General features: G+C 39.7%; 1 protein-coding gene across 12 annotated transcripts in view; it reads right to left on the bottom strand.

Annotated features, from left to right (window-relative positions):
• Atxn7 (ataxin 7) overlaps nucleotides 1-23,491 on the bottom strand; it is a 124,509-nt gene that overhangs the window by 86,499 nt on the left and 14,519 nt on the right. For 8 of the 12 annotated variants that reach the window (XM_074044120.1, XM_074044121.1, XM_074044122.1 and 5 more), the window contains exons 1-3: nucleotides 11,804-16,643; nucleotides 11,100-11,399; nucleotides 10,801-10,869 (exon numbers count right to left, since the gene is read on the bottom strand). In XM_074044120.1, the coding sequence (XP_073900221.1) occupies nucleotides 10,801-10,869; nucleotides 11,100-11,399; nucleotides 11,804-12,167 (733 nt within the window). In that variant the 5' untranslated portion in view covers nucleotides 12,168-16,643. Of the gene's footprint in view, nucleotides 1-10,800; nucleotides 10,870-11,099; nucleotides 11,400-11,781; nucleotides 16,647-23,491 lie in introns of those variants that run through there. The other 4 variants (XM_074044129.1, XM_074044130.1, XM_074044131.1 and 1 more) reach the window with 4 other exon arrangements.

Genomic DNA, 23,491 nt, shown 5'->3' with positions numbered 1-23,491 from the left:
AGAAAACTAGGAATAGAAGAAAAGTACCTCAACATTATAAAAGCTATATATGACAAACCTACAGGCAGCATTATACTTAATGGAGAAAAACTGAAACCATTCCCTCTAAAATCAGGAACTAGACAAGGATGCCCACTATCCCCACTCCTATTCAACATAGTACTGGAATTCCTAGCCAGAGCAATTAGGCAAGAAGAAGGAATAAAAGGAATACAAATAGGTAAAGAAACTGTCAAAATATCCCTATTTGCAGATGACATGATCCTATACCTTAAAGACCCAAAAAACTCTACTCAGAAGCTTCTAGACATCATCAATAGCTATAGCAAGGTAGCAGGATATAAAATCAACATAGAAAAATCATTAGCATTTCTATACACCAACAATGAGCAAACTGAAAAAGAATGTATGAAAACAATTCCATTTACAATAGCCTCAAAAAAAATCAAATACCTAGGTGTAAACTTAACAAAGGATGTGAACGACCTCTATAAGGAAAACTATAAACCTTTGAAGAAAGAGATTGAGGAAGACTATAGAAAGTGGAGAGATCTCCCATGCTCATGGATTGGTAGAATCAACATAGTAAAAATGTCTATCCTCCCTAAAGTAATCTACATGTTTAATGCAATTCCCATCAAAATTCCAATGACATTCACCAAAGAGATTGAAAAATCTACCGTTAAATTTATATGGAAACACAAGAGGCCACGAATAGCCAAGGCAATACTCAGTCAAAAGAACATGCTGGAGGTATTACAATTCCCAACTTCAAACTGTATTACAAAGCAATAGCAATAAAAACAGCATGGTACTGGCACAAAAACAGACATGAAGACCAGTGGAACAGAATAGAGGACCCAGATATGAAGCCACACAACTATAACCAAATTGTCTTTGACAAAGGAGCTAAAAATATATGATAGAGAAATAGCAGCCTCTTCAACAAAAACTGCTGGGAAAACTGGTTAGCAGTCTGCAAAAAACTGAAACTAGATCCATGTATATCACCCTATACCAAGATTAACTCAAAATGGATCAAGGATCTTAATATCAGACCCCAAACTCTTAAGTTGATACAGGAAAGAGTAGAAAATACTCTGGAGTTAGTAGGTATAGGTAAGAACTTTCTCAATGAAACCCCAGCAGCACAGCAACTAATAGAAAGCATCAATAAATGGGACCTCATAAAACTAAAAAGCTTCTGTTCATCAAAAGAAATGGTCTCTAAACTGAAGAGAACACCCACAGAGTGGGAGAAAATATTTGCCAACTATACATCAGACAAAGGACTGATAACCAGAATATACAGGGAACTTAGAAAACTAAATTCTCCCAAAACTAATGAACCAATAAAGAAATGGGCAAGTGAACTAAACAGAACTTTCTCAAAAGAAGAAATTCAAATGGCCAGAAAACACATGAAAAAATGCTCACCATCTCTAGCAATAAAGGAAATGCAAATTAAAACCACACTAAGATTCCACCTCAACCCTGTTAGAATAGCCATCATCAGCAACACCACCAACAACAGGTGTTGGCGAGGATGCGGGGAAAAAGGAACCCTCTTACACTGCTGGTGGGAATGTAAACTAGTACAACCACTCTGGAAAAAAATTTGGAGGCTACTTAAAAAGCTAGACATGGATCTACCATTTGATCCAGTAATACCACTCTTGGGGATATACCCAAAAGACTGTGACACAGGTTACTCCAGAGGCACCTGCACACCCATGTTTATTGAGGCACTATTCACAATAGCCAAGTTATGGAAACAGCCAAGATGCCCCAGCACTGACGAATGGATTAAGAAAATGTGGTATCTATACACAATGGAATTGTATGCAGCCATGAAGAAGAACGAAATGTTATCATTCGCTGGTAAATGGATGGAATTGGAGAACATCATTCTGAGTGAGGTTAGCCTGGCCCGAAAGACCAAAAATCGTATGTTCTCCCTCACATGTGAACATTAGATCAAGGGCAAACACAACAAGGGGATTGGACTATAAGCACATGATAAAAGCGAGAGCACACAAGGGAGGGGTGAGGATAGGTAAGACACCTAAAAAACTAGCTTGCATTTGTTGCCCTTAACGCAGAGAAACTAAAGCAGATACCTTAAAGCAACTGAGGCCAATAGGAAAAGGGGAACAGGTACTAGAGAAAAGGTTAGATCAAAAAGAATTAACCTAGCAGGTAACACCCACGCACAGGAAATCAATGTGAGTCAATGCCCTGTATAGCTATCCTTATCTCAACCAGCAAAAACCCTTGTTCCTTCCTGTTATTGTTTATACTCTCTCTTCAACAAAATTAGAGATAAGGGCAAAATAGTTTCTGCTGGGTATTGAGGGGGAGGAGAGGGAGGGGGCGGAGTGGGTCGTAAGGGAGGGGGTGGGGGCAGGGGGGAGAAATGACCCAAGCCTTGGATGCACATATGAATAAAATAAAAAAAAAAAGAAAGTAGGGGCACTGGGTCTCATGTCACTATCTCCAGGGGTTCTCTGTATCTTGTGTCACTCTATTTTCTACACCCATCAAAAAACTTAAGTTAGCTGGGCACCAGTGGGTCACACCTATAATCCTAGGTACTCAGGAGGCAGAAATCAGGATGATCATAGTGGAAAGCCAGCCCGGGCAAACAGTTCACAAGACCCTATCTCAAAAATACCCTTCACAAAAAATGGGCTGGTAGAATGGCTCAAAGTGTAGGCCCTGAGTTCAAACCCCAGTACCACACACACACAAAATAATAATAATAATAACTTCACAAATATTTGCTTACCAACTGCCTGTCTGAGAGTTAGGACTACGCCTTTTCACTGGATTGGCAGTTGTTTAGCATCTAGCCCTACACAAGGCCCAGAAAACTTGCCTGTCAAAACAGCCAGAAGATTCTCAAGGCAGTAATCACAATGAATAAAGTAGCCTCTGGCTTTGCTGAAGGACAGGGTCTGGACCTTGTAAAGAAATGTAAGGACCAGGTTAGCAAGTCTGAGTCTTGCCTGACAATAAGTGCCCAAAGTAGTTACATGAGTATCCTTGATCAACTGTGAATTGCCCTAAATTCAAATTCTATAATGAAAGATTAAAAATTTCTCAGAGTGGAGTTACATAAACTGATGACTTTCATGTTCCCTACTTCCATTATCAGCAAAATCTCTACAATGAACATGTACTTAATGGAAAAGTGGTATCTTTTCAATTAAAATAATACTTTCTTTGTAGTTTCCAAAGAGAACAAGGTAACTCAAAATAGAGAACTGCTTAAAGTAAAATGAAGGTTATCAAGAATTAAAAAGACAATTTTCCAAATTCCCTCATTAGGCAGATTGAGGGAATCTCAAATCCTAAGATTATCACCACACACATATAAAATCATGTAAGTAGTGTCCTTATTTATCTCTCTGATCCATTTTCCAACTCGGTGAAGATGTCTTTACTCTGCTGCCTGTAATTTACCTTTCTTGCTCAGAAAATACAGTGTGAAAACCATTACAGGAAGTAGCCTGAACATATACAAACTAAAGGCCTCTAGAAGAGGAGCAAGTACAGCTCTACACAAAGAAAACTAAATACCCACATGGGCTTCTCTCTACAAGTCAAGAGAAGATGGCTAAAGGAGGAAGTAAGACATAACACTTCCCATTTTGCATTTTTACTACAGTCCTACAAATCTTGAAACTTTGGTTCATTGCTACAGTGCAAGGTTTCCTCTCACTGCCAACACTTTGCCTACTAAAACAAACTGGCATTTCACTTTCTGTTACTCCTTTGACAGTTCTGGAGAACTACTTAATTACACATATGCTTAAAGCATAATGTTTTCATTATTGGTAACCTGCATTATATTATTTAGTCCTCCAACCACTATGAGGTAATACCATTACTCCATTTACATGTATGTCAACTGAGGCTCAGTGAAGCAATGGAATTATCTTCAAATCACTTACATAATAGAGCTGGAACATGCATTTTACTCTAGAACCAGAGTTCCCAATATTGCCTTTGTTTAAAGCTGAGTTTTGCAAGATTCCATAAGGAATCTCTTTTCTGCATAATACCTACTAATATCATATAGAAACAGGAGTCCCTGTCTCAAACAACAAAATATATACTGTTCTCTGTGGCTCATAATGAAATGAGAAACAAAGACAATAAAACAAATCTTTCCTAAAGCTGAACTTTTTCAAAGTTAAAGGACTATTCTTTCTTCTAAAACAATGATGAGAATATACAATAAATACTATTTAAAATATGTAACTATGTTTGGGGCTCCCAAGTCATTTCTAAAACTTCCTTGTTTGAAGTATAAAGCCTAACAGTTACCAGTTAAAGCATTACCTTTTTTTTTTCTTTTTATTGCAGTAGGAAAAAAAACTCCAGTTTTCACTGGAGTTCAAGATCATGGAAAACATCTGTAAATCCAGGGAGAGGAAGAGTTTCTGTTTTAAGATCGTGAATCTAACTGATAATGAACTATTACTTTTTTCTTGCCATATGCTTACATATGAAAGAAAAAGTATTTCATGTTATCAGGGTCTTTATTACAAAGAGGAACAAGAACACTGTGTTATGAGTGGATGAAATGTAAAAATCATTCTTCTTCCTTTGCTCATTTATAATAATCCCTGCTGTACAAGATGAATATAAATGTAACCCTCTGCCTTTTTTTCAAAAGTAGAATAACTCCAACTGTTAAGTCTACTAACAGGCTTCTTTTTCTCCCTAGAACTTCAATCAAAAAATACTTTAATAATCAGAGGGGCACACTTATTAGAAGCATTGCCATAAATTTTGAATATCAATGTGATTAAAAGCAATCTTACACTGAAATGCTATTTAAATAGTGACATTTCACCTCTCCCTTTTTAAAGAAATTTTTTCTAATGGCACAAATCCCACATGATTTTGTTTTCTGTCTGCTGTAACCTTAGCTTTTTTTTTTTTTAAAGCCAATCACTTCTACTGTAAACAGCACACCTCCCTCCCCTCAAAAGAAGATTTGTAACAAAAAAAAAAAGGCAGTTAAATATAATAGACTGACTATTGTAAGGCACAGCAAAGAAAAGCTCTAACAAACTTTTTTTTTTGGGTAAAGGTCAGTGTTTCCTGACAAGGATAGGGAAAACAAAGGTTAGAGTGAACTGCTAAAGCTTAGGACAAGTGCTGCACATTCTGGAATGGACTCTGCACAGCAGAGTGGATAAGAGTACGCTGTACAGTTAGGCAGATCTGAGTTTCAGGGCTTGTTACATGCTTTGGGATCTTGATGATTTACCTCACTTTTCTGAGCCTTAGTTTTCTCACCTATAAAATGGAGGTAATGGTGATAGCTAGTTTATAGAATTACATGAAGATGACGTAAAGTAAAACATGGTGGCACAGAGTAAAATTGCTTACCAAACTTGAGCTGTCCTCATATACAAGGAAACACTGTGAGATGTGGATCAGAAATAATGTCCTTATAAAGAAATAAGCCTACATCACATATAGGTCATATGCCATAAAGATGCACAAATTCCTTGCTTCCCTCCTGAGATTAGAATTTATAAGAACCAATCAAAACAGTGACTGGGGGAAGAGCTTGAGAACATCATCCTTATGTTTATTGGTTATGTTCCAATAAAACTTTACTGAGGGACACTGACATTTATTTATTTTTATTTATTTATTTTTTTCGCTGGAACTGGGTTTTGAACTCAGGGCCTCACACTTGCTTGGCAGGCACTCAACCACTTGAGCCACCTGCTAACCCTTTTATGTGTTGGTTATTTTCAAGATAGAGTTTCTTGAACTATTTGCTCAGGCTGGCCCTTAACCACTATTCTCCTGATCTCTGCCTCCTAAGTAGTTAGGATTATAGGCAAAAGCTACCAGTATCCAGCTAAATTTAAAATTTATATAAATTTCATGTGTCATTCAATCTTCCTTTGAGTTTTTCTTTCAACTACTCAGCAATGTATAAACCATTCTCAACTAGGCCACAAGCAGGATTTGACCCACAAGCTGCAGTCTGATTAGAGTATTTATGGTGCCTCAATGAGAGAAAGAATCCTTGTGTAGGGGATGCCTGTCTAAGTCTCCAGGGGCTCCTCCCAAGGGTTAGTGCAGATCTTACAGGCAGGAAGTATACACTGTCACTGCAGCACTGATGCTCACTACAGAGGTGTGTCTCAAGTGGGGGCAACCTGTAGCCAAACCACATGAGTACTCTATAAGTATGCATTCATGTTCATAATGCTCCTAGAGGATTCTGAGGCAGGGAACCTAGAGCTCACTGATCCCTGAAAGGCATGGTTTAGATTTCTACTTGACATGTGAATAGATTGCAAGCACTGCCATCTGCAGACCTGAAGAACTCTTACACATGCATGGCGGGGGTCAGAAACGGCAGCCCTCCCCCTAAACCTGCCTCAAAACAAAGGCATAACACACTTAAGGGCCTCATTTTATAGGACGCAAAATGAAACTCAAGCAAGCACAAAAAAAAAAGAAAGAAAAAAGAAATGCTACAATATCTATAATACACTTCAACACAATTCAGGGATGGGGAAGAGATGAAGCAAGATTGCCATGACTCATTAGTCACTGAAGCTTTGTGATGGCTACAAGGAGGCTCATTAAAATATTTTCTCTACTTTTCTATGTTTCAAATTGTCCCTAAGAAAACAATGGAGGACTGGCCAAGTGGCTCAAGTTGTAAGAGTGCCTGCCTAGCAACCTTGAGGCTCTGGGTTCAAACCTCAGTACTGCCAAAAAGAAGAAAGAAAAAGAAAAGATGGGAGGGCACAAACAAGATATCATAGGGAAAAATAGACTTTTAGGCTGAGAATTTATGTCTCTATGCATAATCTTTAACAGTACTTCACATAAACACCTCCTCCTAGGAAAGAAAAGGGACAGTACTGTCGCATTGACTCAGTCTGGTGTTGAGGCTACACCCACCCTAACCTAGGATATCTTTAAAAAAAAAAAAAGAAAAAGAAAAAGAAAAAACCCACAGCTAGCTACCTGTAGTACCCACTGACCTCTTTTCCATCTTGTCCCAGGCTTAGCTATATCCCTGTTATTTTGACAGGGAAATCAGTTGTCATCAAGTGTGGCTATCACCCTGGGTTGCCATGCCCCCCCTCCCCCTTGCCTAAATATGAGAGATAAGAGAGGTAGTGTCCTGTCTTCACCCTTTCTAGAAAGTGTAAATGGAGCACTAAACTCTGGGCAGAGCAACAAGAAGTGCTGAAAGACAGCCTCTGGCTTTTCCTAGGGTCATCAAATTAGAGTGCGCCCACAACCTCCACACAGAGTGTAAGTATCTTCTTTTCATAAAGTAACAATACAATGGAAAATCAGCCACTTGAACCATTCACCCTGTGGTGACTCAGTTCAATCTTCCTAGTAGCTCAATTCATCCTTTTTTTGAGCAAATTTTTACTGAGCACAACATAGTGCAGAAGTTCAATATGCTTCATCAACAATGTCCCTGTCCTCAATGAATGCATACCATAAAGAAGAAACCATCACATATTTTCAAATGGTGACAGAAAGGAAGCAGGAAAAGTTCAGGGTCCTCTGATATACAAGTGAACTTAAGTTAGGGACAGCTTCCCAAAGAAAATGTAATTTTTCTAATTCCATTATCGATATCCACAATGATTCATACAGTTTTTCTTTTAGTTTGCTGTGAAATTAAGACATTTATAATTTTCATCCTTTAAGTCTTCCCATTTGTTCAGATACTAATAGGAAATCCTTAGTCACTTATTCAGACCCATTAATTCCATCTAAAACTTAAGTTTTGTTAAATTTCACAAATGAAGAATTTATGAAGTTCATGAAAGTACAGTTTCATAAATCACCTTAAGAAAACAGTAATGTCTTTTGAGCTCAAAAGCCAAATTTGAGTTAAAAAAGTCAAAATGTACTGCCAATCTTTTTCCAATAAAATCAACTGTGCTACCAATTAATATTGTAACTTACAGAAAAAGGCAATAAAAATGAGAATGCAGATGAATAGGCTAATCTCTGAAAGATAACTGAAATTTTCTCCTAACATCTGCCAACTTTTGTTAAAAGGAGGAAGGATGACATATTAGCTAAACCACAAGTAATGGCACTTCCACCTGAATCGATACTTCCAAACTTCTTCCACAGCATTAATTTTTGGACAGTTTTTCCATGAAGAAACTGTCCAAAGTAAGCTGAAGAGGAAGGGGGTGGGGAAGAGCCTAACTTTGCAGCTTGAACTCCAGTATTGAAAACCCAAGAGAAGGTGTGGACATGTGCCCTAGAGGGTAGACATAGATATTATTTTACATACAGTTTCAGGAGAACTATGACCTCTGGAAGCCTATTCAAGAATACTAGGTTGAAAACTCCTGCTCTAGATAAAGACCAAATTAGGATGTCAGGTCTAAGATTATCAGTAGTTGTGAAAGAGTGGAAAAGAATTAGTGTATACCAAGTTATTTTATGTATGTTATCTAATTTATTTTCAACCACTACAATAACCCTGAAAAATATGTATTATTATCTCGTTTTCCAAATAGGGGAAGCTATATTCAGGGAGCTAAAATTACGCAAGGTTAAGCAACTTTTAACTCACACCCAGGTTGTCTAACACTTAGAACCTTGATCAGAAACTGCTGAATTCCAGGAGTCAGGTGCATATTCCTAGAGCTCTTCCAAGATGGAGAATGTCTGACTTTCGGTGCTTCACTCACACGATCAATTTACCTACATATTTCTTTTCAACTTAATCGCTTTGACAAGAGGAATTAGTACAGTTTTAATCCAAAATATCTTTTTGTTTTTTTAGCAGGAGACAATCTTAACCAATGACAACAGATTATAGTCCAATAAATGTAGGACTATTAGGTTAAAGGTTTGTTAAGAGACCAGACAGGTCTATTTCATAAGTTCTCAACCTTGTTTTTTTAAACTGTACCAGAAAATCCACAAAGTCACAAACAAATGAAGAGACTGAATTTAAAACTTCAGACTCTACTCAAAACAGAGCAGGCAAGCATGAGTTGCAGTCAGCCTGGCTGCCACAGAATCCTCTACATGGTGGGAACAACTTTAAAAAAAAAAAAAAAATCCAGCCTCTAACAAACAGCAATAATTTGATAGTACAGAAGCATATGCAACCCTTTTGTAGCTCAAGCAAGTAGTTAAGAGTCTTAGATCTTCTGCGAAATCTGCTGATGAATGCATTCCCAACAGAAAATAGTAAATACAGCAAAAAACAAAAACAAAAATGGGTCCAAATGACTAATTTTAGTTGTGTCTAAGTCCAGATCAAGGCACTCGGTGAAATACTAAGACACTTAATCATCCTCTATAGGGGAATTACCAATAATTAGTATGCTGTTTTCATACAGATTTAGAAACTCTATGGGAAATGTATCCACATCCAGAGAATAAAAACTAAGAACACACGAATGGTCACCTAAAACTCTACTCCAACTGCTTCCTGAGAGTTGCCACCTAGTGATTTTAATTTTTACATCTAGGCGGGCTGCCAATTCAACACTAAAACCGGACTAACAACTGATTTTTCCTATTGCAACATCACCAACAGGTCCTGTGCTTTCCCTCTCTTTTCTTTGCCCTCAACAGCAATTCTCATTTTGAAAATCAACTAATTTGCTCTATAATCTTTTCTAACACAATGGCTCATAAAACTGTTATCAGTGGTACTCTACCTCAGAGTGTCAACAGGCCAAATGACCAATTGAAAAAAAAATATCCCAAAGGCAAAATGGCAGAAAAGGCAGGTGCAAAAAACCAGAAGTAATGTGGAGACAGTAACAACAAGCTATCTCTGGACTTACAAAATCCAGCTGCTCAAGCTCTATCTATTCCTGGGCCCAGGACAAAAAACTAAGCCAAAATAAATTGCTACAAGTGAGAAATCAAATTGCAGTGGAGATGTAAACTCAGTATTTTGGATCCAAAGCCTCACTTAAGGCCTTATCTTTTCTCATCATAGTGTGCCCAGGCCTGGTGCAGGCATTAAGAAGCAAAAACTGATCATTGAAAGAAAAAAATGCAAATCCCAAGGACAAGTATGACAGTTTCTAGATACCTGACCTGACCTTCATTGGAGGCACACCTTTAGCTACACACATTTCCCTAGAGTATCCTTCTCCAGCACAGTTTAAAACTAACCAACAGACTATGATTTCACTACCTATGGGCAGTATAGGCTTGTTTCACCATATGAAATTCTGTAACACACCCCCTTCCCCATCTGGCTTGCACAAAAAAATCTGACCAAATGCACTCAACTGTACTGATCCTTTGATAGCATTCTAAACTTGTACCTTAAATTCCACACAAATAACATTTCGTAGGTAAGATACCATCTTACCGAGTTCAATATTCATTCTAACTGCCAGAAGAAAACTTGGGGTGGCAAGGTTTCCTTTCCATCCCCCAGTCCTCCAAGCATTCATGGAAGTATTTTCTAAACCTGAGAATTCCTTCCTCCACTGGTGTTCTCCAGAAGGAGGTCAGACCTGATGGGATGTAGGTTAAACTCCAGGCGGGTTCCCAGCGTTCATCACCTAGCACTGCTGCTCACACCGCACCCTGCCAGGTTCACACTGAAGGGTTCCATATACTTCCCCATTCCGCAAGCCCCCAGAAGCCAGATTTCCAAAAGCCCTGCCCTCCCTCTCCCTCCTCCTCAGGAGGAAAGCATCCTCCATGGGGGAAGCCAGTAAAGTAGTGAAGCAGCACGGAAACTTCCCCAGGGTTTGCACAAACTCCCTCAAGAGGGGCTGGACTCACCTTCCCGACAGAGCCCCATGACTTCGCGGTTTTTCCCAAACTCCTTGAAACTTTCGTCCAATTCCGTCCCTAGGAGATACACACACACACACACAGGAGGAGGAGAGGCAGGTCAGTGGCCAGGAATGTGACGTACGCTCACGCACGCACGGGGTAGGTGTGGGCACCTCTGCGTTCCGCAACCCAGCGGACGATAGCATCTCTGACCCCCGAGGGGGCGGGTCACAGGACAGGGCGATGGGACGGGGGAGGGGGGAGGGAAGTGGGGGCGTGGGGAAGAGGAAGGCGGGGACACTCACCGTCCTTCCCAGGAAGTTTGGAAGCCTCGACCCACAGATTCCACGACTGTCCCAGCATCGCTTCGGGACTCGGCAGGGGCCTGCGCTCCCCCACCGTCGCCATTGCGGCGGCCGAGGTGGAGGCGGCCCCGGAGCCGCCGTCCTCCGGCCGTAGGCGCCGCGGCGGCGGCTGCTGCCGCTGGGGCTGCGAAGGCTGCTGCTGTTGCTGCCGAGCGGCCGCTGCTCCGCCCGCCGCCGCCGCCGCGCGGCGCGGCTCCCCCCTGACGTCATCTGCGGCCCGCTCCGACATTCTTTCCGCTCCTACAATGTAACAAAAAAGGGGGAAACAGAGTCGCGCGGGGGCTGCTTTTAAGGAGGCGCCGGGTAGTTCCGGCGGCATGCGCGGGCCGCAGGCCGGGTGGGGCGCGCTGACAGCGCCCTCAGGCCTCCCAGCCCCCCCACCCCCACCCCAGCCCGCCTCCTCCCGAGCCAGCCCCAGCTCCGGGCGCAAAGTCCGCGGCGCCGGCTAGCTTTCGCTTTCGTCTCCCGGGCCCCACGGAGAAGAGGACCGGCCACCGCCGCGCTGGGTCTCTTGCTTGCCTCCGCCGGGAGGACCCGGCGCAGAGGCCGGCTCCTGGAGCAGCCCTCGCCCCAGCCCCGCGCCCCACCACGGCAGCCAGCGGCGGGGAGACCCAAGCCGCACCCTTGCTTTTCTGGCTGCCCACCCTGCGGCCGCTCGCATCCCCGGGCCGGGCCCGGCGGCCCCGCTCCTTCCTTCCGTCCGCGCGTCCGTCCGAGCGGCGGCGCCGGGCCGGCTCCCTTAAGCTGAGGCGCCTCCCGTCGCCTCCTCCCCCTCGCCGGTCCCTCCCTCTCAGCTCGCTCCGGCGAAGTTTGCACGTCAAGCCCCCGGAGTGGAGCCAGGGCGAAGTCGGAAACGCAGTCACCTATGGAGGAGCCGGCCGGCCGGCCCCGGTGCATCAACGCGTGCCGTCGCAGGGCCCTCCCTCTGGGGCTTGGAGCCCGGGGGTAGAGGAGCTTGGGCACTGAGGCACTTGGCTTGCGGGCTGCCGCACAGTTGTCAAAAAGCATGAATGGGAAGCCGCCACAGAGCGGACACCCAGCAAGTAGGGAACCACCGGCAGGTGTGAAAATGCCGCCAGGTGCCGGCCCAGGTGTCAGCCTCAAGCCCCGCGCGCGCGCGCGCGAGGCCGCCCACGTGTGCCTCAAATGTCCACAACTGGAGGTCACAGCAAAAATGGGGATCACGAAAGCAGAGTAAGAGGGAGGAGATGCGAGAGAGGCGGTCTTTAATCCGTTTTCATGTTTTGGAGACACTTCCCAAAATTTCGGTATTTCCCCTTCTGTTGCTCCTGGAAATGATTCATTCGCATCCAAAATAAGAATCTTGCCATTTAGAAATCTGATTCACTTTGAACTTGACATGTTATGGTTGTCTTTTCTGGAGTAGGGTGAGAACCCAGAGCTTAGGAGAATGTATAGAATTCCCAGAAAACGTGAGTTTTTTGTTTTGTTTTTTAAGATACTGATTTTGGTCCGATTTTATTCACTAAATTAGGCATTGACCCATAAAATTTACCATGCTTCACCAATATGCACATACGCATAACATTAATGATAGGTTTGAAAAATGGTAAAATAAAAGGCAACTTAATGAACTAAAGCACTCAAGATACTTGCAACAGTAGCAGACCACATCAAGCACGTTCCGTGTTTGTATTATTACTGTTACCTCAAAGTGATGTGAACATGTGAAGCTTTGTACAAAAACTGTGATTCTGATCATTCATGTTTCACACTGTAGTATCATCAGCACCCTTGTAACCTCTTCAGAGCCACTTGCCTACAGGCATTTCTCTAAGTAGGAAGGATGTAGGCTTACTCTTTTTTATTTTTTTTTTAATTTCAAATGTCTGGGGTGAGAGGTAGTCAAATTCTTTGTTCAAGAAACAAGGTCCAAGTTGCAGAAATATAAAATTTTAGTAAGTAAAAATAAATTCAAAAAGTTTTGGTTTAGGTTCAAAATGTAAAAGTTTGATTGGGCATGTTGGCATGCAGCCAGCTACTGCAGAGGCTGAAACAGGAAGATCTCTTGAGCCCACAAGGTTGAGGGCAGCCTGAGCAACACACCAAGATTCTGTCCCAATCAATTAAATAAAAGCCCACAAACAAAAAGCTATTTTAAAGCATACACACAGAGAAAGATACAAGCATAAATGGCATGACTTTTTTGTTTGTTGGTTTAGTTTCCTGGATTGCATACAAACAAGTCCAAAAAGTGAAACCAGTCCTTATCAAAATACAGGTGACCCTCTGCATCCTCAGATCCAACCAACCATGGGTTGTAAATGTATTTTCTAAAAAGCTGTCCATCTACTGAACATGTACAGATTTTTTTTTAGTTTGTTATTATTCCCTAAATATAGTATAATATGTATTTTCATAGCATTTACACTGTATCAGGCATTATAGTAATCTAGAGATGATTTAAGGAGTACAGGAGGATATCTGCAGGCTATGATATGCAAATACTAGGTCATTTTATAGAAGGGACTTGAACAGCTACAAATTTTAGTATCTGTGGGAGTCCAGGAACCAATTCCTTTGGGATACCAAGGGATGAATGAAAGGATCTAAAATCTAAAAAATCATCTCTACAGTTTTAACTTCCTACACAAGAATGTCAATGAGAAAAACAGTAGTTAAAACATATATTCCCTTGGCAACAATATGGTTCCTAACGCTGAACTTAACATAACCCGCATGTCCACAGCACAAACTTTCAATTCTTCACTCATTGTGAATCACGGAAACGTTTGTCATTCCTAGTGACATGAAAACAGCCAACCTCTGTTTCCCTAGATTCAAGTACTTAATTCATTAATTACTTTGAGTTTTGTAATTCTACATTTAAATAAATGAAAATCAGAATTTTAATGGCACTTGCAACTGCTATTGAAAAGGTTAGGGCAGCAGCCATTTAGATTCTAAAGAGAGCTTGCTGGTTGAGCACACCTCTTCTGATTCCTGAAAGTAAAACACAGAGAATAAAAATAATGAAAAGGGCAAATGTGAAGTGTGGTCTTGCTTCAAGACACTGCCCGATTTCTCTTCTTTCACGTGTAAAATATTTCACAATTCACTAATGGGAATTAGTGTAGCAACTTACTTACAATCCTTTAAACTTCTGTCCTAATTCCTGCTGATACCAATTTTGTTGCCTTCAAAAGTTTTTGATTGGTAGTATAAAGAAAACAGAAAAGAGCTCAAGATAAAAAAAAAAATTAAGTATTCTCATAGCTAAGGGAGATTATTAATAACTGAGTATCTATGAGAAGTCAGGTATGTTCCATAGGTACCTTGCAGTATTATCTTAATACTCACAGTGTACAAGGCATTAGTTGTATAATTTATAGTGAACAGATAAGGAAAATGAGGTAGGATTTAGAGCCAATATTGTCATTACTGGATTCAGATACTAGTTCTTCCACTAATGAAAGTTACCTAAACTTGCCAGTATCTCAGTTTCTTTATCTGTAAAATGGAGATAAGGCCAGGTTTCCAAGGATTACAGGAAAAGATCCTTTGAAAGCACTTGGTGCAAAGCTTAACACAAATGTCTTATGTAACACTGATCAGTTCAGTTCAATCCTTACCCAGAAAATTGACTACCAAATTGGAAAGGATGTGGAGACAAGAGAATGACAAGCAATTCCTGGCATCTCCCCACCCAATTCTGTTTTGCTACAGACACTGCATTTTACTACATTCTTTCATACACATCAAAAAGCCCCACTCCTTCTAGCAAAGGCTGATTCTGATATCCATAGTTTGGGATTTCCTAATAACTGGAAGGAATCACCAACAAAAGTCAAAACTGCAAGCTGAGAAAGTGCATCTGATATTCAAATTTCGACATTTTAGAAGTGTTCTTTATAAAAAGAACACCATTTATAAACTAGAGTACAACAGAAACTCAAATCTTTAATTTTCCTACAAGCCATAATAAAGACTTGATGACCATGTTCATAAATAATCCACTCTTCATACCCTAAAACAAGAAAAGAAAGTAACTCATACACTTTATACTTTTTTTTGCACTGGAGGTTTGATTCAAGTGGTAGAACACCTGCTTTGCAAGCTTGAAGCCCTGAGTTCAAGCCCTGGTTCCATTAAAATAAAAAAATCCAATTTATATTCATTTCATATAAGTTATTGTAATATGGCAGAATGCCTTGCATGGTATTAGTCAGTACTTCTGCCAGTGTACTTCTGATGATGTCTTACATCATCAGAACTTTAGTTTCTGTCTACACCTTTAAATGATATGTAGTTTATAAGGTTTAATAATGGGTCCAATTTATCATGCAGTTCCTGGTTGCCTACCATGTATCAGGCACTTTACTAAGTACCAGGGTGAACACAAAAGTAACTTCACTGAGGACATGAGAAAACTAAGTAGGAAAAAATTTTAATTTGTGAAAATGTTTGTTAAAACATTTGTTAAAAGCTATCACCACCAATTAGACTGCACGTGGCTTAAGAACTAGGCTGTCAGAGGTGAATTGCTGCCAAATTCTGAGCATTTCATCCCTTCCAAGGATGTATTTAAATACGGTCTTACTTCACCATCCAAGTTTAGGGATGTTCCTGGTAGGTGCTAAGGGTAACAAGGTCTTGCTTTACCAAAAAGGTTCTTTGCATAGCAGATTCACTTGTAAAATGCTTTAAGGCCAACGGCATCATAAAGTGCAATTAAAAAGAAGTTGATCTTTCCAATCTTTAAATCCAGTTCAATGTAAAAAGGCTGAAACTGCTCAAAACTTTTCTAAGATTTAAGACCCCATACAAGTCTCTTTATTTGGGGAAAACCACCAGTCCCAATACAACATTTCAGTGAACTTGGAAACCAATAACTACAGTATATTTATCTGTGTAAATTACAGGGTTGGTAACAGAGAGTCTCCATTATCAACCCCAAAGTATTGAAGCCATTTGAGAAACAAAAAACTCAGATTCACTGAATTAGGAATGTGTTGGCTTTGGTTTCTTTATATCCTTCTAAAATTGGCAGAGCCTTTGTTCATATATTCTCTCTAAGCTACTCTGACTACACCTCTCCCTTTCCTCCTTTCTTTTCCAGGGAGAGCAAAGGCTCTATTCTGCATAAGGGGTATTACAAGCAGGCCTTTCCTTAACTGTGCTCCCTCTACTGAAATACATTACAGCCTATAATGTAAATACATCAGTATTCCAGTAGAGGGAGAGCAGTGGAAGGAAAAAATAGAATTCATCACCTCAGACGCTGGAATTGCTGACAATCAAGTGCAAAATTAGAAATAATAAAGGCAGGTGCAACAGTGGGACTTAAAGATGAGGCTGTACACATAATCATTCTACAGGATGCATTATTTGCTAAACAGTTAAAAACCTTGAATTTTTGGTTTGTTTTCTTAACCATATGAATGTAGCAGTGTATCAATTATATCAAAGAAACATAATAGCAAACTGCTTGAAAAGAAAGATTTAAAAATACACATATAAAGGTAATAAATTATGACACAAAAGGTAATCAATTATAAAATGTAACCAATAATTTAAATATTAAATCCCCCAAATGTTTCTAGGGATTTAATAATGACCTGTAGTTTTATGGTAAACTTGATTGGAGATTGTGATTTAAAATCTTTAGGTTATAAAAAAATAAAGAGAAGAGTTTAAATTATAAAAAAACAAATGGAGACATTGGACCAACATTCAGCTGTAAAAGGAAGCCAACTATATGGGGTTTTAGAACAGTGATTCCACTGCAATAAAATGCAAAGATTAAACACATCATTAAAAATAATTTCCTATGTCACCTTTGAGCTGACAAAACTTTCATAGAACTGACTGTAAATATCACCCTCTTAAAGGCCCAGCAGTTCAAGATCATGGGTTCAAGTACCATTTCCCAGCTGAATTCCACTTTTACTACTTAGTAGCTGTATCACTCTGGGGAATCACTTATTTTGTGTCTGTTTCTTCGTGGATAAAATGAGTAAAACAAGAAAGAATTACCTGCTTTATGAGGAATATTAAGAATTAACAGTGCCAAAGTGAGCGTGTCAGCTATTATTATCAGCATTGTGTCTGCCATGTATAAGTCCCAGGTTTATTTTATCCACAATACATTATATAGTCTTGCTACAGGGCTTTAACCTGCAGAGACCACTGAAATAAAAAACTCTCCCCTAGGATTCAAGGCCTTCCAGTCTGCTCCTGACTCAGCTCTACCTCTTCTGTGTGTTTAATTCCTTCCTGCAAATACTATATGGCCCAACCCAAATAACCAATCCATAGCTTCCAATGTGCTCCCCTTCTAGCTCCCAAGCCTTTCCTCATTCACGTCACTCCATCTGTAATATGGTCCCTCCCTTAGCTGAAATCCTACTATCCAATTAAATCCCTCTTTAACTTCCATTTAACAAAACCTTTCCTGATCCCTCCCATTAAACATGGGGAAACTCATTCCCTCTACTACTAAGTCATAGAAATTCAAATTCATGTTGCGGTCAAGAAATCAGGGTAGCAATGAGACATACACTTATGTCTTCCAGGGATGAAAAGTTTGCATTCCCTACATAAAAGAATCATTTGGAACCTGGAATTCACTTCCCCAAAACCATAATATATTTTTATGAACACATCCCTAGGCTGGACAGCAAATGCCTACAGCTGAACTCTAGAACAGACAGTACAGATGTGTTAATACAAAACAGAAGGAACAACAAAGGCATTTCTTTAACAAAGTGGTAGTCCAAAGCCAAGTCAAAGATACAGAAAACATGGCAGCCTCACTTTCCACATTCTTTCTTCGCGTTTCGATCCTCTAACCTATCTGCGTTTGTACTGCTTCTCAGAGGACATATGGCTCTGCCAAAACCTGCATTCCCTTTCCCCCCAAGTGCAGCTCTCCTCTCTTAGTAGAGGGAAAAGAACTACACATTTACCTCTCATTCACTAACCTGTTTTTGAAAGATTAAGCATGAATGTGGTTCCCTCTCCACTTAAATGACTTTCTAGATGTACAGATCCCTAAATTTTTCTTCCGAGGAACACAAAATGAATGCATTCCTGTGGCCATTCGAATTTTAAATGGCATCAACAATGGCACACAGCAAAGTTTTTGACCCTTTTGTTTTATAACTCTCATATTCTCTTTTTAAAAAATGTTTTATTGGTTTGTAATAGTTGTACAGGAGGTTCTGTTGTGACATTTCCATATATGCATATAATGTAACCCAGTTTGGTTCATCCCCTCCCCATTATTCTCTCTTCCCCCTCCCCCTTCCTAAAATGACTCTGAAAGTTTTCAAAGTTCGAATTTCATGCATGTATAGAAAATACACTGCAGAAATCCACCCTTCTTTACCATCCCCCTCCCACTAGTGTCTTCCTCTTAACATGACGTATTCTACACTCCTGTCATTCACTGCTTAAGCCTCTGTTCACTGCTCAGTGTGGTTTTCATTTCCTTTCTTCCTCGTTCCTTCCTTCATTCCTTGCTTTCTTTCTTTAATTCATTTATTCACATGTGCATACCTTGTTTGGGTCATTTCTCCCCCCACCCCCCTCACTTCCAGGCAGAACCTGTTCTGCCCTTATCTCTAATTTTGTTGAAGACAAAACATAAGCATAATAAGAAAAACAAAGCATTTTTGTTAGTTAAGGGTAGCTATACAGGGAGATGCCTACCATTGCTTCCATATGCAAATGTGTCACAACGCAAGTTGATTCATCTCTAACTGATCTTTACACTGGTTCCTGATCCCCTTCTCATAATGACCTCTGTTGCTTAAAGGTTCCTGTATTAGTTCCTCTGGAGTGGAGACATCAAACGCTTTCATGTTTTGGGTTTTCTACCTATCCCCATACCTCCCATATGTGCTCTCCCCTTGTCATGTGACCCAAGTCCAACAACATTCCTGTATTTGCCCTAGATTTAAGTCCACATATGAGAGAGAACATACACTTTTTGGTCTTCAGAGCCTGGCTAACCTCACTCAGAATGATGTTCTCTACTTCCACCCATTTACTTGCAAATGATAAGATTTCATTCTTCTTCATGGCTGAGTAAAATTCCATGGCTGTCTATAAATACCATTTATATACATGGCTGTGTATAAATACCACAATTTCTTATGCATTCATCAGTAGTGGGCATCTTCATTGTTTCCATAACTTGGCCATTGTGAATAGCGCTGCAATAAACATGGGTGTGCAAGTGCCTCTGGAGTAGCCAGTGTTACATTCCTTTGGGTATATCTCCAGGGGAGGGAATGCTGGATCATATGGCAGATCTATTTTTAGATTTTTAAGAAGCCTCCAAATTTTTTTCCAGACTGGTTGCACTAGCTTGCATTTCAACCAACAGTGTAAGAGGGCTCCTTTTTCCTCACATCCTCGCCAACACCTGTTGTTGGTGGTGTTTTTGAGGATGGCTATCATAACAGGGATAAGGTGGAATCTTAGTGTGGTTTTAATTTGCATTTCCTTTATGGCTAGAGGTGGTGAGCATTTTTTTATTTTTGTAAGAAATGCTTTATTTATTTTTTATTCATATGTGCATACAATGCTTGGGTCATTTCTTCCCGTATCCCCCACTTCGTCCCATACCTCCCTCTGCCCCCTCCCTCTCCCCCCACCCACTTGATACCCGGCAGAAACTATTTTGCCCTTATCTCTAATTTTGTTGAAGAGAAAATATAAGCAATAATAGGAAGGACCAAAGGTTTTTGCTAACTGAGATAAGGATAGCTATACAGGGACTTGACTCACATTGATTTCCTGTGCATGTGTGTAATCTTCCAGGTTAATTCTTCTTGATCTAACCTTTTCTCTAGTTCCTGGTCCACTTCTCATATTGGCCTCAGTTGCATTAAAGTATCTCCTTTAGTTTCTCTGCATTGAGGGCAACAAATACTATCTAGATTTTTTCTAGGTGTCTTACCTATCCTCATACCTCCCTCGGGTGCTCTCGCTTTTATCATGTGATCAAAGTCCAGTCCCCTTGTTGTGTTTGCCCTTGATCTAATGTCCACATATGAGGGAGAACATACGATTTTTGGTCTTTTGGGCCAGGCTAACCTCACTCAGAATGATGTTCTCCAATTCCATCCATTTACCGGTGAATGATAACATTTCGTTCTTCTTCATGGCTGCATAAAACTCCATTGTGTATAGATACCACATTTTCTTAATCCACTGGTCAGTGGTGGGGCATCTTGGCTGTTTCCATAACTTGGCTATTGTGAATAGTGCTGCAATAAACATGGGTGTGCAGGTGCCTCTGGAGTAACCTGTGTCACAGTCTTTTGGGTATATCTCCAAAAGTGGTATTGCTGGATCAAATGGTAGACCATTTTTAAATAGCCTCCAAATTTTTTTCCAGAGTGATTGCACTAGTCTACATTCCCACCAGCAGTGTAAGAGGGTTCCTTTTTCCCCCACATCCTTGCCAACACCTGTTGGTGGTGGTGTTGCTAATGATGGCTATTCAAACACTAAGAGGTGGAATCTCAGTGTGGTTTTAATTTGCATTTCCTTTATTGCTAGAGATGGTGAGCATTTTTTCATGTGTTTTTTGGCCATTTGAATTTCTTCTTTTGAGAAAGTTCTGTTTATTCACTTGCCCATTTTTATACTGGTTCATTAGTTTTGGGAGAATTTAGTTTTTTAAGTTCTCTATATATTCTGATTATCAGTCCTTTGTCTGATGCATAACTGGCAAATATTTTCTCCCAATCTGTGGCTGTTCTCTTCAATTTAGAGACCATTTCTTTTGTTGAGCAGAAGCTTTTTAGTTTTATGAGGTCCCATTTATCTATGCTATCTCTTAGTTGCTGTGCTGCTGGGGTTCCATTGAGAAAGTTCTTACCTACCAATTCCAAAGTATTTCCTACTCTTTCCTGCATCAACTTTAGAGTTTGTGGTCTGATATTAAGATCCTTGATCCATTTTGAGTTAATATTGCTACAGGGTAATATACATGGATCTAGTTTCAGTTTTTTGCAGACTGCTGACCGGTTTTCCCAGCAGTTTTTGTTGAAGAGGCTGCTATTTCTCCATCATATATTTTTAGCGCCTTCGTCAAAGACAAGTTGGTATAGTTGTGGACTTCGTATCTGGGTCCTGTATTCTTTTCCACTCATCTTCATGTCTGTTTTTGTGCCAGTACCATGCTGTTTTTATTGTTATTGCTTTGTAATATAGTTTGAAGTCGGGTATCGTAATACCTCCAGCTTGTTCTTTTCACTGAGTATTGCCTTGGCATTCATGGCCTCTTGTGTTTCCATATAAATTTAACGGTAGATTTTTCAATCTCTTTAATGAATGTCATTGGAATTTTGATGGGAATTGCATTAAACATGTAGATTACTTTTGGGAGTATAGACATTTTTACTATGTTGATTCTACCAATCCATGAGCATGGGAGATCTCTCCACTTTCTATAGTCTTCCTCAATCTCTTTCTTCAGAAGTGTATAGATTTCCTTGTAGAGGTCGTTCACATCCTTTGTTAGGTTTACACCTAAGTATTTGATTTGTTTTGAGGCTATTGTAAATGGAATTGTTTTCATATATTCTTTCTCAGTTTGTTCATCATTACTGTATGGGAATGCTAATGATTTTTCTATGTTGATTTTCTATCCTGCTACCTTGCTATAGCTATTGACGGTGTCTAGAAGCTTTTGAGTAGTTTTTTGGGTCTTTAAGGTATAGGATCATGTCATCTGCAAATAGGGATATTTTGACAGTTTCTTTACCTATTTGTATTCCTTTTACTCCTTCTTCTTGCCTAATTGCTCTGGCTAGGAATTCCACTGCTATATTGAATAGGAGTGGAGATAGTGGGCATCCATGTCTAGTTCCTGATTTTAGAGGGAATGGTTTCAATTTTTCTCCATTAAGTATAATGCTGGCTGTGGTTTGTCATATATAGCTTTTATAATGTTGAGGTACTTTCCTTCTATTCCTAGTTTTCTTAGAGCTTTTATCATGAAATGGTGTTGGAGCTTATCAAAGGCTTTTTCTGCATCTATTGAGATGATCAAGTGGTTTTTGTCTTTGCTTCTGTTAATGTGGTTTATTACGTTTATTGATTTTTGTATGTTGAATCACCCCTGCATCCCTGTAGTGAAGCCTACTTGGTTGTGGTGAATGAGCTTTTTCATGTGTTGTTGAATTCGGTTTGCCATTATTTTATTGAGGAGTTTTGTGTCAATGTTCATTAAGGAGATTGGCCTATAGTTCTTTTTGGAGGTGTCTTTGCCTGGTTTTGTGATAGGTGTAATACTGGCATCATAAAATGTGTTAGGGAGTTTTCCTTCCCTTTCTATTTCATGGAACAGTTTAAGGATGGTTGGTGTCAGTTCTTCTTTAAAGGTCTGGTAGAATTCAGCAGAGAATCCATCAGATCCTGGACTTTTCTTTTTGGAAAACTCTTGATTGCTGCTACAATTTCATTTTGTGTTATAGATCTATTCAGGTGATTAATATCCTGTTGGTTCAGTTTTCGATGATAGTATATATCTAGAAATCTGTCCATTTCTTTAAGATTTTTGAATTTATTTGAATATAGGTTCTCAAAGTAGTCTCTGATGATTTCCTGGACTTCCATGGTGTTTGTTGTTATTTTCCCTTTTGCATTCCTGATTCTACTAATTTGGGTTTTTTCTCTCCTCATTTTAGTCAGGTTTGCCAGGGTTCTATCGATCTTGTTTATTTTTTCAAAGAACCAACCTTTTGGTTCATTAATTCTTCGTATTTTTTTTGTTTGTTTGTTTTGTTTTTGGTTTCTATTTCATTGATTTCAGCTCTTATTTTTTGTTATTTCTCTCCTATTTGTTTTGTGATTTGCTTGTTCTTGTTTTTCTAGGAGTTTGAGATGTATCATTAGGTCATTGATTTGGGATCTTTCAGTGTTTTTAATATATGCACTCATGGCTATAAACTTTCCTCTCAGGACTACCTTTGCTGTGTCCCATAGGTTCCAGTAGGTTGTGTTTTCATTTTCATTGACTTCAAGGAACGTTTTAATTTCCTCTTTTATTTCATCAATGACCCATTGTTCATTAAGTAATGAGTTACTCAGTTTCCAGCTGTTTGCATGTTGTTTGTCTTTAAGTTTGTTGTCGTTTTCTAGTTTTACGGCATTGTGATCAGATAGAATGCATGCTACAATTTCTATTTTCTTATATTTGCTGAGACTTGCTTTGTGCCCTAGGACATGATCTCTTTCGGAAAAGTTTCAATGGGCTGCTGAGAAGAATGTATACTGTGTAGAAGTTGGATGAAATGTTCTGTAGACCTCAAGTAGGTCCATTTGATGTATTGTATATTTTAGATTTTGGA

This window comes from Castor canadensis, chromosome 10, assembly GCF_047511655.1.
Source record: "Castor canadensis chromosome 10, mCasCan1.hap1v2, whole genome shotgun sequence".
NCBI classification, from domain to species: domain Eukaryota; kingdom Metazoa; phylum Chordata; class Mammalia; order Rodentia; family Castoridae; genus Castor; species Castor canadensis.
The sequence above is the reverse complement of the archived record's forward strand: the minus strand, read 5'-3'. Positions and strand labels throughout refer to the sequence as shown.